General features: G+C 38.6%; 1 protein-coding gene across 12 annotated transcripts in view; it reads left to right on the forward strand.

Moving 5' to 3' along the window:
- atrnl1a (attractin-like 1a) overlaps positions 1-13,143 on the forward strand; it is a 251,671-nt gene that overhangs the window by 18,050 nt on the left and 220,478 nt on the right. For all 12 annotated transcript variants that reach the window (XR_006372584.1, XM_044136577.1, XM_044136578.1 and 9 more), the window contains exon 2: positions 11,243-11,326. Coding sequence is in view for 11 of the 12 variants with exons in the window: in XM_044136577.1 (XP_043992512.1) it covers positions 11,243-11,326 (84 nt within the window). In the remaining variant the exon portion in view is untranslated. The remainder of the gene's footprint in view (positions 1-11,242; positions 11,327-13,143) is intronic.

Here is a 13,143-nt window from a genome sequence, read left to right on the forward strand (position 1 = left end):
TATTAGTAATTTTTTAACATATGGTCTTGTAAACATAACCGAGTCGATATTAACCACCGATACTAGCTTTCTTCTGGTTGCCATTTGTTTCTGGACTTTCTTTTCCCCCAGAGGTGCAATGGTGGAGAAATGTATACAGTACTGGTAAAATATCTGTTATCATCCATTACAGCAATATGAATATTGGATATTGATATCGGGCCAAATTGTCTCTATGTTTTCAACTTCGGCCTGTCCCATGTCACTTCCTGAGTCACCTCTTTTGTTTTCTCATTCCTTTTTCTTTTCTGGACATCCTGAGTTTCCTATGTCTCTTTTCTCCATTCCTACCGTTAAATTATTAGTTTAAATTGTGGGTTTTCTTCCCTCCTTCAGCTGACACTGTCCTTATCTAAACAGGCCATGTTCCTATTAGCTTCGCTTGATCTTATGTGAGGTGTGTGAAGTGTGTGTTGGTGTGAGCTGCTGTGGAAGAAACACTGGGGGTGCTCACTGAGAATGATGTGCCTGTGTGAAAGCCATTGGACCGTGACTTTACTGTAGGTGAACAAGACCCAGTAACATCAATCATACACTCTCACACACATACGCACGCACACACCCGCACGCATTCAGTCCCTACCTGCCCTTGTTATTCCCAGCTGAAGGGCTTTTCTTGTTTTTTTAATAAAGGATATCTACAGGGAAGGTCAAGGTTATTCAATTGTTGCTCATTCATCTCCGTTTTTCCTCACTCTTGGTGTACACGCACAAACACAAGCACGCCCACGCATACACACCCAGATCTCTCAATCTTCGCTGCTGGCTCTAGTGTGAAGACCCTTTCACCTTTTATGTTTGGGTGTATATTATCTGTCACACAGCAGTATCCAGCTGGTATCTTCCATTTATTTTATCCACTAAGAGTTTTATGAAGCTTTCCAAGAGGTGTCACAGACAATATTATATGCTGTTTTATCAGAGGACTGTTTAAACTGAAACATAAAGACTGTGGAAAATCAAAAGCTGCATGTGGAGCAATGGTAAGGTAATGCCGCTTACTCCTGTTGGTACCAAATAATGTACAGAAATACATAAAACGGCTACTGTCAGATCAGTTTGACGAAAAAAAGCGTTCTTTTTCTGGACTAATTAATCTCTTTAATCGTTTATATGGGGATGTCTAGTTCATATTTCCAATACTCAGATTATTAAAGAACAATGAATTACCAGTTGTAACATTATATGTAATCTCACATTCTGGTAGTTGGTAGCTTCATAAATCAAGAATAATACCCTCAGATTGTTTTAGATGACAGGAAATGGAGGATTTTATGAGGGTAAAAGTAACTTTAAAATCAGACAAAAGAAAAGTGTGATGAATAGTACCTTGAATATATTCACATAGATACATAAATATAAGTTGCAACGTATTTAAGTAGAATATTTAACAGATCAACACAGAATACAGTGATCTCCTGCCTATTCGCAGTTCAGTATTCATAAATTTCCCCATTCATGGCTTTTTCTGTGGAATGTAATTCCAAACTACTTGTGGAAAATCCAGCTACTCCTGGATTTTGTTGTTTTTTATTTTGTAGAGTATATCTGAAATATTTGAAAGAAATTGTAGCATGAGAAGCAAAGATACAGAGACAAATTTCTACTTGCACGATATTGGTTGGGGTTTTCAAAGCAACCAATCCAGGAGTGTCATTCATTTTACCTGCCACTGTTAGGCTCATGTACACCCGAAAGTACATTGTACATTTGGGTCTACAGTACACCCAGTACACCCATGTTAGTTTCATCAATAGCTCCAAGATGGCTTCCACTGCGCATATTGATACATATTAAGATATGTTTGTACTATTAAAATAAGCAGTTTTAAGTGCATTTAGAGATAATCTAAAGTATTTGCAGATTTCACCTATTAGAAGGTTGTAGTCTCTAACCCCTGTGAATACTGGGGGCTCACTGCAAGGCATAATTATGAAGTTAAAGGAACAAAACAAATAGTTTTCATTGACCATCAATGTTCTAAACATCATTCACATTTTTTTTGTTTTCTCTTTTTTCAAACTAACTCACACTCAGGTCAGACCTGTAGAATAATACTCTAATTGAAAAAAAAGCAGTCAAACAGAATCTCTCTGACAACATGAAGTAGGCTAAATGTTCAGAAAAAACAAAAGGGTTAGAAAGGGTTACAAAACCATTCATAGGCATTAGGAATGTGATAAACCTTAACTTGCAGTGCTAATCTGATTAATTAAAATCCTTTTGCCAAAATTTCTCCTCAGGGTTATAAAATAAAATCCCTGAACTGCAAATGCTTGATGGCAGTTCTTGATGCGGCACAGTACTTGCTAGCTCTGATAATTCCGTCATAATTTTTCTCCCTTAATTAATGAATCGTTGTCATTTGAAAACGGCATTTTGAGTTTACTCTGGTTACCTTTGTCTAATATTAATATTTGATGATCTGACGCAATCAAGTTCCTTCTTACTCATCAAGAACATAAATATCCAGTAGATCCTGAGAAAGCTGGGAATTTCTCTTTGACCTGTTATGTCTGCTACCTGACCAGGAATGGAGAAATGGATGTGTGACAGCTGTCCCTACTATCACACAGAGACAGAATTGGTAATGGTTTTCTGTTCTTCCTTACTATTACTTTACATATTAATCAGTGATTAGTTTAGATTTTTAGCTTTAAAATTGTTTTCATTAGTCTGGCTTTTTAGTTAATTATTTGGCGTGCACACATTTAGTTAACTTTATTTGTTAGTTCTTTGTATTTTTTGTTAAAGGCAACCAATTAATTTCTTCCTTTTGAGTTACCAGTTTCCTCTGGACCTTCTTCTTAAAATTACACAGATGAGTTCCAGCTGACAGACATCCATAGATGGCTGTCAAACTTCCTCAGCGGGCCGTTCCATTTCTTTGCCAAGGGAAGAGGAAATTTGGTTTATAGTTTATTTTGACCATTTATTTAATGTTTCTTCTTCTTGAAAGTTAGTTTAATTCTGATATTTATTTAATTTACAGATTTAGTAATATTCTGACCAGTATTTGTTATTGTGTGTTTATTTACCCCCTTGTGTGTGTTAGTGGTCTGATCAGCCACTACTTAAGTTCCCCTCATGTCTTGTTTGGGAGGTCAGTTTGTGCTTGAGTTTGTTGTTACCATCTGAGTTATACTTTATGTTGACCTCAATTTTTGGGCCAAATTTATTATTTTTGGACATTTTTGTAATAAATTAAAACTATATTTTGGAATTCTTCAACATCTCTCATGGCCGCTTTATGCAAAACCTTCACAGGATGGATGGACAGATGCCATATTCATAATTCAATTTTCAGCTTTTAGTTGATAATTGATCTAAACATGGATGTTGAGAATCAATAAAGAGTCATTAAGCTTTTAAAGACCAGAAGCTATTCCTATTTGCTTCCAGTCAGTTCAGACAAGCTCTGATTATTTACATTTAAATCTTTGTGTGGAAATTACATGACATGAAGAAACAAATCTCTCACTTTTTGAATGCATTCCGAGTTAAAATATGAAGAGTAAACAGATCATGAGGCTTGTGAATTTGCTAAGTGCCAAAACTGTAAGAACATCTTCATTCTGTGGTTTCTATGCACTGCAGCAACTAAAGTACATTTTTTTTTCTTAAAGGGCAAAGGAGGAGCCTGTGAATAATAAAAAAACACAAGTGAGGAAATCAATGAGTTGATTTCAAAGCGGTATCAGGCCAAACAAAAGCGAGCAGACCATTAGAGAATCAATACATCAAACTCACTGAGAGAGAGAAGAATAGCTCCATCACAGATACAGGAGTTACAGAACAGAGAACACAAGACTCCAATCAGTAAATGTCCTGACAGAAGAAAGCTGCCTGGGAGTGTTGTCAGAGGATGAACACTAAAGCAAAAAAGCATTCAGTGGGTGATGAGAAAAGCTTGAGTTGAAAGTCACAAAGTCCCAGTTGGACATTGAACAGAGAAAATTACAAATTACAGTCCTTTAATGGTACAGATAAAACAGCTAACAGAACATGGCCTGCTATTTTATACAGTAGATAAAAGCTCTTTAAATTCAATGGTTCTATGTGAGAACATAGTGAATGTTCATCAGTAAACTAGAATATGGTTTTTCTAAATGGGAAGGAAAGAAGCATATCAACATCTTTTTTTTTTAAGTGTTAAGGGGAAGCTAAGCATTTTACTGAGTGTGCTAGGACAGATCTTTTTTTCCCATAGTTATCAACACATGCATTAGTATTGTTATTTTGTGAACCTTGTTCACATGCACAATTTAAAATTTTTTCCCCAATTTTCCCCTTATGACAATCTTAGAACGTTCTGAGTTCTAAGATTGTTGCTGCAATGATCGTGACCGATCATCCTAGTGTGTGGTGTGTTACATAGAACGTCGAGACCGCTCCAATCTAAAATCTGGCATATCCAACACGTTGGGTTGTATTGGGTTGATTATCTCAGCGTGTGGGGTTTATCCTGACTGGGAGTGAGAACGCAGCCTGTTGAATGTGACAGGTAGCCAATCAGAAAGCGTGCCGTAAGCACAGGGAGGAATCCCAAACTGCGGATATGCCTCAACCGGGAGTCCAGTGGAAACAGCATAAATGTCTATTGAGCATTTCGTACAAGAAATAACAGAACTGATAAGGAGAGGAGTTGGAGGGAAATTGCTACAGCAGTTGATAAACCTGGTAACTTTTCAGCTATCTGTTGTGGTGTTGCTATATTGAAATAGTAGAAATTAAGCAGCATCAGACGTAGCTCGGCTTCAGTACTCTCGTTACAAAATATGTCAAATATGTGACATATTTTGTCACATATACTTTCAGAGCTCCCCCCTTCTGTCCTTTTCATGCAATAAAACATAACACTGTCCATCATTAATGGGACATAAATAGGTCATAATGACAAGGCTGTTCTTCCAGCAAGGGCTTGACGCTGACACTAGCTCTGTTGTAATGTTTGCATGTCCGGGGTTCAGAATGAAAATGGTGATCAAATTACCAACTTTGCCTGAATTCACACCTCATGATTAATGTCACTATGTCATAAATGGCTTTTCCATTTAAACATACAGAAGACGAGACGTTAATCATTTTTTTTCCCAATACATGCTAGGCTGCATGACTGCTTGGCATTGTTTCCATGCCATAACGCTACCTTCTTCATAATCTGGTATTTGATATCTTTTTAATCATACTTGCATAGTATATAGTATTGCATTAATCTTTTTATGTACTAAAAAGTGTTCACTGCAAATCTGTGCTTACACTGAGAGTAGCCAGCCATTATGATTGATGGCTGCTATCCATCACCGCATCTTTCCTCGTTAAAATAAAATGACAAGCTTTTATTTGTCTGTGCTGCCGACCGCACAGCATCTTGTGACCATTTTACTGCGAAATCAACTAAGTAATAATATTAGACTACCACATGTACGTATTTTGACAGACTTTACAGCATCACCTTGGTTTTGACATCCATCGTGGTGGAGAAAGCGACATCAAGTGCAAAGGGTCATATTGTCATATGTGTTTAGTTTTTTTTTAAATTAACTTGTGTCTATTTAATTGCCTAATTAACCGCTACAGGGCTTGATTTGACTACCCTCTCATTAAAAATGGTACGCTCTCTACTGGCTACCTTTGTGCTGGCTAACATATGGTAGTTTGCCAAGATAAACACTGTCAATATTGTCAATGTCAGTTCATCTATATAAGGGATGTACACTTTCTGAGAAATTGCGAACGTCAATTGGTCAGTTACTGACAAATGCCCTGGAATGATTGGAAGAGGATTGCTTTAAGTTTGCACGGGGACAGAGCTGGCATCATGTCAATTGTATGCTTCGAATCCTCTTGTGGGAGTTTTTTTTTTTTGTGGTTTTTTTAACTCGATATATAATAATTTTCTTCTATTTTGTGTCTTTGATGAAAATGCCACAGCTACATATAAGTAATGTTAAAGTAGATGGAAAAAAAAAAAAAAATCAAATATTTTCTGGGGGACTTTTCTAGTCTTGTTCTCCTGGCAGTGCAGGGGGTGCTATATCTGCAATGCATCTTGCCATTGTTTTGAAGGTTTGACAGAAAACACCAGAGGAGACCCAGAAGATTTTATTATTAATTTTCACAATTTGAGGAAATTAAAGAAATACAACTGAACAATAAAAACCAAATACTTTGTGAATATTACATAAATGAAAGTTTAAAGAAAACCAATTTAGCAACTTATGAGTAAAGTAATATGTTACACCAGTGGTGTCCAAAGTTGATCCGCAAAGGCCGGCATCCTACGTGTTTTATCTCTCACCCTGGTGGTAGTAACAACCTTTTCAGCAATGTCAATGTTCTTCTTAGGCCTTCTAATTAGCCATCATTTGATCAAGGTATGTTAAACCAGGGAGAGAACTAAAACATGCAGGATGCTGGCCCTCCAGGACCCACTTTGGGCGCCACTGTGTTACACCAACTGTAAAGCATAGAATTGAAAACATCATGATTTGGAAATACTTTGTGGGCCGCAAATTATGGCAGTTGTACGTGATGAACTTACCAACACGAATTTTAGTCTGTAACACAAGATGCTTAAGGGAAAATGTGAGGCAACCATTAAAATGCTGCAAACTGAAATTAAGAAAATGAATTTGCTTAACAGAAACCTGCCAACGTCAAAGTCAACCTTAGAATAAAAAGATAGAATGTGGTGTTTTTTGGCTATATTGATATAGATTTATTTCACAAAGCTGCAATTGAAATACTTTTTTTAACGTCACATGATCAATAGCTGGCATGAAAACGATAAAGTATCAGGAAGATGTTGGTTTTTATTTTTTCAGACAATGTTCAGCTGGATTCATCAGAGCTCGCACAGCATCACAATTCATAAAAAGTTGTGTGTCGTTCCAATGTGTCGAATCCATAATGCTTCTAGAAAATCACTGATCCGGGTTTTGATTGGTCCAGGGCCTGGATCTAGGCCATGGACCAGGATCCTGGCTTTGACTTTGGATCCTTCTTGTGGCTAGAAGTCGTATCTCACTGAAGTTATTTCTGCCAAATGGCAAAAAGGGGATATGGTGTACTTTTTCAGTTAAGAAATACATTTCTATTATTTTGGTTGAGTAAAACAATGTTAACGTTTGTCCATTAAAATGAATTAAATCCCTGACTTATTTCAGGGATCCCTGACTTAATCCTTGACTTCCCTTTTATAGCTATAATTAGCAATAATAATACTGCTGATTATTTAGCATACTACTAAATAATTTGTTTGGAACTAAATACTTTGAGGTTTTTCAGACGAAGTATGTCAATCTTTGAACATTTCAAAAACTGAATGTCTCAGAGTTTCTCATGTACTTTCCCATGACTGTATATATAAATCCCATCTGGTCTGGAACTGTTGAGTCATTACCGCTGAATGAACAGGAGGGAGTCACTGAGGCGATCTTACAGTGTTAAATGATCAAGTTGAATTTTATGCATTTAAGTTTGAATTATTTTTAAATGTCTGGCTCTGTGTAAGCAATTTTATAGCTTCTATTTAAAAAAAAGCATTTTTTCTCAAAACAAAGACCAGCTCAACATGGATCAAAGTTGAAAAATAGTGTGTAGAGTGATGATCAATGGCTCAGGAATGAAAACAGCTGAGTTAAACAAAACCATGTGTCTCTTCTGTTGCCCACACTGATGTAATTCTTAGCTGAGTAGGAATTATGATTTTGTGTTCTTCATGTAGGTGACTTACCAAGCTGTTGTGGAGTCTGGGAATCAGTTTTGTTTTTGAACAGCTGTGCAGATCCAGCAGGAATATTTCAGCGTGTCAGATCAGCCTGGAGCTCCGTTTTTCTCTCTGCTTCATGAGGACCTGACAGCTTCCTGTGGCTTTGTTATGTAATTCAGTCAGGCAGGGAGACAGCCGGGGACTTACAATACGCTGTCGCCACGCGTTAGTATTCTTACTCCTTAAAAGCAGCCACAAGTGTAATATAATTTTTCTTCAAAAGAAATCAAAAGCCATTAAATCTTAAACTTAGTGATGTAATAGCAGTAGCAGAAGCTGTACATGGTGATCAAGGTGAAGCTGTCTACCACAGAAGGCACAAGTTCAGGATTTTCTTTAAAAAAAAAGGAAAATGGCTTTTGTGAAATATAACTGGAAACAGTCACAAATTAACAGCAATTTAGCTTCTATGTCTTTTAGAAAAGGCATGGAAGTGGGGGTCCATTTTTCAAACTTGTATTTTGACTGTTATTCATTTAGAAATGCCAGTTTTGAACTCAACATTTAATTGTTGAGTTCAAAACTGAATCTAGACAAACAAAATATTTAGCTTGAAAGTAAATATTTAGTTAGCAAGCTAAACATTTATCTTGAAGCTATAGCTTCAGTGTCCATTCATTTATTAATTAATGAAACTAAACCCTAGGTATAGGGTTTAGTTTCAAACTAAATATTTAGCTTGCCAACTTAACTTGTCATTGTTTGAACTGGTAACCATCCTCATCACCTAGACTCTTGTTAAATTAAAAGCAGTTTTTTTTCTTTGTTCAAAATATATAGCACCACTCACAAGAGGCATTGCCTGTACTAGACTAGGCTAAACATGCAAAGATTAATTTTATTTTGTTTTAGTTATGTTTGCTAATTAAATAACTAGAGCAGAGTGAAATGCAGACTTACAGGGAGATTAGAAGTTTGTCAGGATCCAGAGTCTTATGACTAAAGATGTAATAAGTGCTCTTCTTCAGACAGACAGTATTAAATAAACAGTGAGTACCGGTAATAACAGAAGTGTGACAAGTTTAAAGGTGAGACAGTGAACCCAAAAGAGGAGATTTGTTCCTGAACTCCCCAAAGAGATGGAATTCTTTGTCTGTCTGCCCTTCTTGCTCTATTTATCGGTCCATCCTTGGGGCACCTGTCTTTTGTACGCCATCAATTATTCAACAGGAGCAATGAATATTTCACATGGTGCTAGACTCTCTTCCTCCATACCTCATGCTTTCGTTCCTGTCTCTATTTTTATCTCCTTGGTCAGTCAAACCCCACACACTCCCGTACCCTTCTTCATCATCCTCTACCTCTAATAGCCTTTTGGATACTTGACAAATGTTTATGCAGTCCCCCATGGAGGGGTTTCTCTAAAAATTTGGGACTTTTGCCTTTTTACTTGAAGTCTTGGTGTCCCTGTTCATCATTTATTAGCTGAGGTGGCTGTGATTGGCTGTCCTGCTTATGGGGGTGTCTCTTTCTTTTGCTAGCGCTAACAAGCGACTACTTGAAAGACAGTTTGTTGAGACTCCATCTACCATCTTCACATTAACTATGAATGGGAATTTCAGTTTTACATGGCTGGAATATGTTCACCTTTTCTGTCCCTTAGCCAGAAAATCAAAGAAAACAGTGAAATATGCCCCATTTTCAAAAGAGTTTCTTTGAATTTAATGTAGGCATTTGTTAATAAAGATATATATGTATGTGTGTCTGTGACAGACTGGTGACCTGTCCAGGGTGTACTTCGCTTCTCGCCCATAACGTTAGCTGGAGATAGGTACCAGCACCTTTCCCGATCCCACAAGGGGCAAGGGTTGGATGGAGGTCTCTGTGAGAAATAAAACATATTTTTTATTATTATCATTAATATCCTCCTCATTTAAATCAACTGTAGCAGCATCTTGACATGAATATTCATCTCAGTCTAATCTGGAGCCAAAGGTTGTAACTGAGATCAGAAGCCACTAAGGAAGAACAGGAAGTGATGGGCTGGTGAATATAATCAAAGACAACTTATAGTTATGAGCCTTCTTTAAAATTACAGTCATGCATTTATGTGTTTTTGAGATTTATTGGTGGTGCTGTCACTATGTCCTGCTGTGTCACAATCTGTGTTCTCTCCTTTATCCTCTCTTCCTCCTCTGACAGGTTTTTTGCTGACGTGCAGATTGTGATAAAACTGTGTTTCTCAGTCAGTTTCATTTTCACTGGAGAAAAAGAGAAGAAAAAGTCACACATTTTATAATTAGGGACCAATAAAAGAGCAGGATTCTTGTTTTACAGTTTTAATAGATTCTTTTAGTACATTGATACCCTTTTGCAAGGCAAACTAAAACATGTTTTAATATTTCAAAAGATTTTATGACCAAAACATGGTGAAATTGCTTAATGGTGTTTTTTAAAAGTACACTGAAAAAAATGAATTTAGGGGGTTATCAGATTAACAAAAGAATATCATGTACTTTTAACTAAATAATTTCATGTTTCAAACAAAAATGTGATACAATCATGTTGGATAAACAAGAAATTTAACAACTTAATGTTTATGACATGATTCATTATAGTCAGACTGATCTTGGGAGCGTTGCTAGTGTTAGTGGCTAACAGGCGATGTCCAAACTAGTAACGTATATCAATGAAGAAATCCTACAACCGCTAAAATCTAACACAGCTCCTTTTTGTTTACTTTTGGTGAAGAAGGAAGTTGGGCTGGTCTTCTTCAGAGGTCATGTTTCGATTTCTTCAGTAGTTCTTGGTGCAGCGCCCCCACAGGCGACGGGGGCGAAGCGGTTTTTCAGTTAGTTTTAGTCGTTTTACACAGTGCGGTGTGAATGCGAAATACAGTTCTGAAAATGTAACAAATATTGCAATTTTAGTCCTCAATCAAACCGAGTCTACTGGACTATCCTTTGTGAAAACACCCTTAATTTCACATTTAAAGGAAACACAGCAATAGCAGATTGTGTTTTTTCAACATTAGCAGAATACAGAAAAGATTTACACACATTTGCAATGAAAATGCAAACGTCAGAAATCATATGTGGTGTCCCTGGTTCCATTTTTGTAAAGAAAAATCTTGATTTTTGTTTGATTTTTATCTTTTTGACCTTTTTTGTTGCATTTTTTTGGTGAGCAAAGTGAAAAGCTCCTGCGCTTTGCTGATTTGTTTCTAATTCAGACACTGCATGAGAAAGTAATGTGACAGTTCAACATGAGCTAAACCTGCAAGTCAGAACAGATTGCTTAGTGTTTTTATGACCTCCCTGCAGTCCTCTGCAACATTTGATCCAGTCGTGGCAAAATCAAGCATTGTTTCAAGATTAGCTAAACCAGAGAAAGTCCACGACCATCTCGGTTTGATTTGGATCCCGTCTCATTCCTGATCAGTGTCGTTATTAAACCACAAATCTCTGTTTTTCTTTTTCTCCTCTGCAGGTTAACAGATCTGTCAGGTTCTCTCTCAGATGGTCCAGTTAACTACAAGTACAAGACCAAATGCAGTTGGCTAATTGAAGGATAGTAAGTACTAATCTTTGATTATTATTGTTATTTCTACTATCAATATTAAACCAACTGTTTCTACTTGGTGTAAAACCATAGTTTATATCTGACTTGAGTATTCCAGAATAGGGAGCTTTATTACCATTAAACAGTGAAGCTATTGAGCTGCTTCACTCATAGAATCAGCTGACTATACCTAGTGTTCGCTTTGTGTTTGGAGTAAAAGTGCTGCAAGTCCAGATTCATTCCTTATTGTAATATTCTGCCACTAAAGTCCACCAAAGCCCAATGGGAAACTTTATTTCATATATTTAATGGGGTTTTCCCATCTTTTAACGCAAATCAATGGCCTGAAGAGCAATAATAAAGTCCCCTCCTAGGGACTTCCTGGTTTTGCTGGGGGACTTCAACGCTCACGTGGGCAAAGACAGTGAGACCTGGAGGGGTGTGTTTGGGAGGAATGGCCCCCCTGATCTGAACTCGAGTGGGGTTCTGTTGTTGAACTTCGGTGCTCCTCAGGGATTGTCCATAAAGAACACCATGTTCAGGCATAAGGGTGTCCATATGTGGACTTGGTACCAGGACACCCTAGGCTGCAGTTCGATGACCAACTTTGTCATTGTTTCATCAGATCTGCAACCACATGTCTTGGACCCTTGGGGGAAGAGAGGGTGGAGCTGTGCACTGACCACTACCTGGTAGTGAGGTGACTCCGGTGGTGGGGGAGGAGGCCGGTCAGACCTGGCAGGCCCAAACATGTTGTGAGGGTCTGCTGGGAATATCTGGCAGATGGAGATTTAACTTCCATCTCCGGCAGAACTTTGAACACATTCCGGGGGATGTGGAGGAGATTGAGTCAGAGTGGACAATGTTCTGTGCCTCCATTGTTGAAGTGGCTTACTGGAGCTGTGGTCACAAGGTTGTCAGTCCCTGTCACAGCGGCAACCCTCAAACCCATTGGTGGACACCTTCGGTGAGGGATGTTGTCAGGAGTACTATCGGGCCTTTTTGGTCTGTGGGACCCCGGAAGCAGCTGATGGGTACCGGCAGTCCAAACGGCATGCAGATCTGGTGTTTGCTGAGGCAAAAATTCAGGTGTGGGAGGAGTTTGGAGAGGCCATGGAAAAAGACTTCTATACTGCTCGAGGCGATTCTAGTCCACCATCTGGCATCTCAGGAGGAGGAAACAGTGCGACACCAACAATGTATATAGTGGGGATGGTGTGCTGCTGACCTGTACTCCAGATGTTGTGGGCCGGTGGGCAGAATATTTTGAAGACCTCCTCAATCCTACCAACATGCCGTACATTGAGGAAGCAGAGACAGGGGACTCTGGGTCGGGCTCTCCAATCTCTGGGGATGAGGTTGCCGGGGTTTACTAGGGTAACCAGGGGTGGATGAAATTTGTCCGGAGTTCCTTAAGGCTCTTGATGTTTTATGGTTGTGGTAGTTGACACAACTCTGCAATATTGCATGGACATTGGGGGCAGTTCCCCTGGATTTGCAGACTGGGGTGGTGGTCCCCCTGTTCAAAAAGGGGTGTGTGCTCCAATAAGCCTCCCTGATGAGGTCTATTCAGGGGTCCTGGAGAGGAGGGTCCATCGGATATTCAAATCTAGATTTCAGGAAGAGCAGTGTGGTTTTCGTCCTGGTCGTGGAACACTGGACCAACTCTACACAGTCACCGTCAGCAGGGTCCTGTGTGCGTGGGAGTTCATCCAACCAGTTGTGGACTTGGAGAAAGCGGTCATTTGAGCGGGAGGGACTCAGAGTAGAACCGCTGCTCCTTCACATTGAGAGGAGCCAGTTCAGGTGGCTCAGGCATCTGGTTAGGA

This window comes from Gambusia affinis, linkage group LG13 (genome assembly GCF_019740435.1).
Source record: "Gambusia affinis linkage group LG13, SWU_Gaff_1.0, whole genome shotgun sequence".
NCBI lineage: Eukaryota > Metazoa > Chordata > Actinopteri > Cyprinodontiformes > Poeciliidae > Gambusia > Gambusia affinis.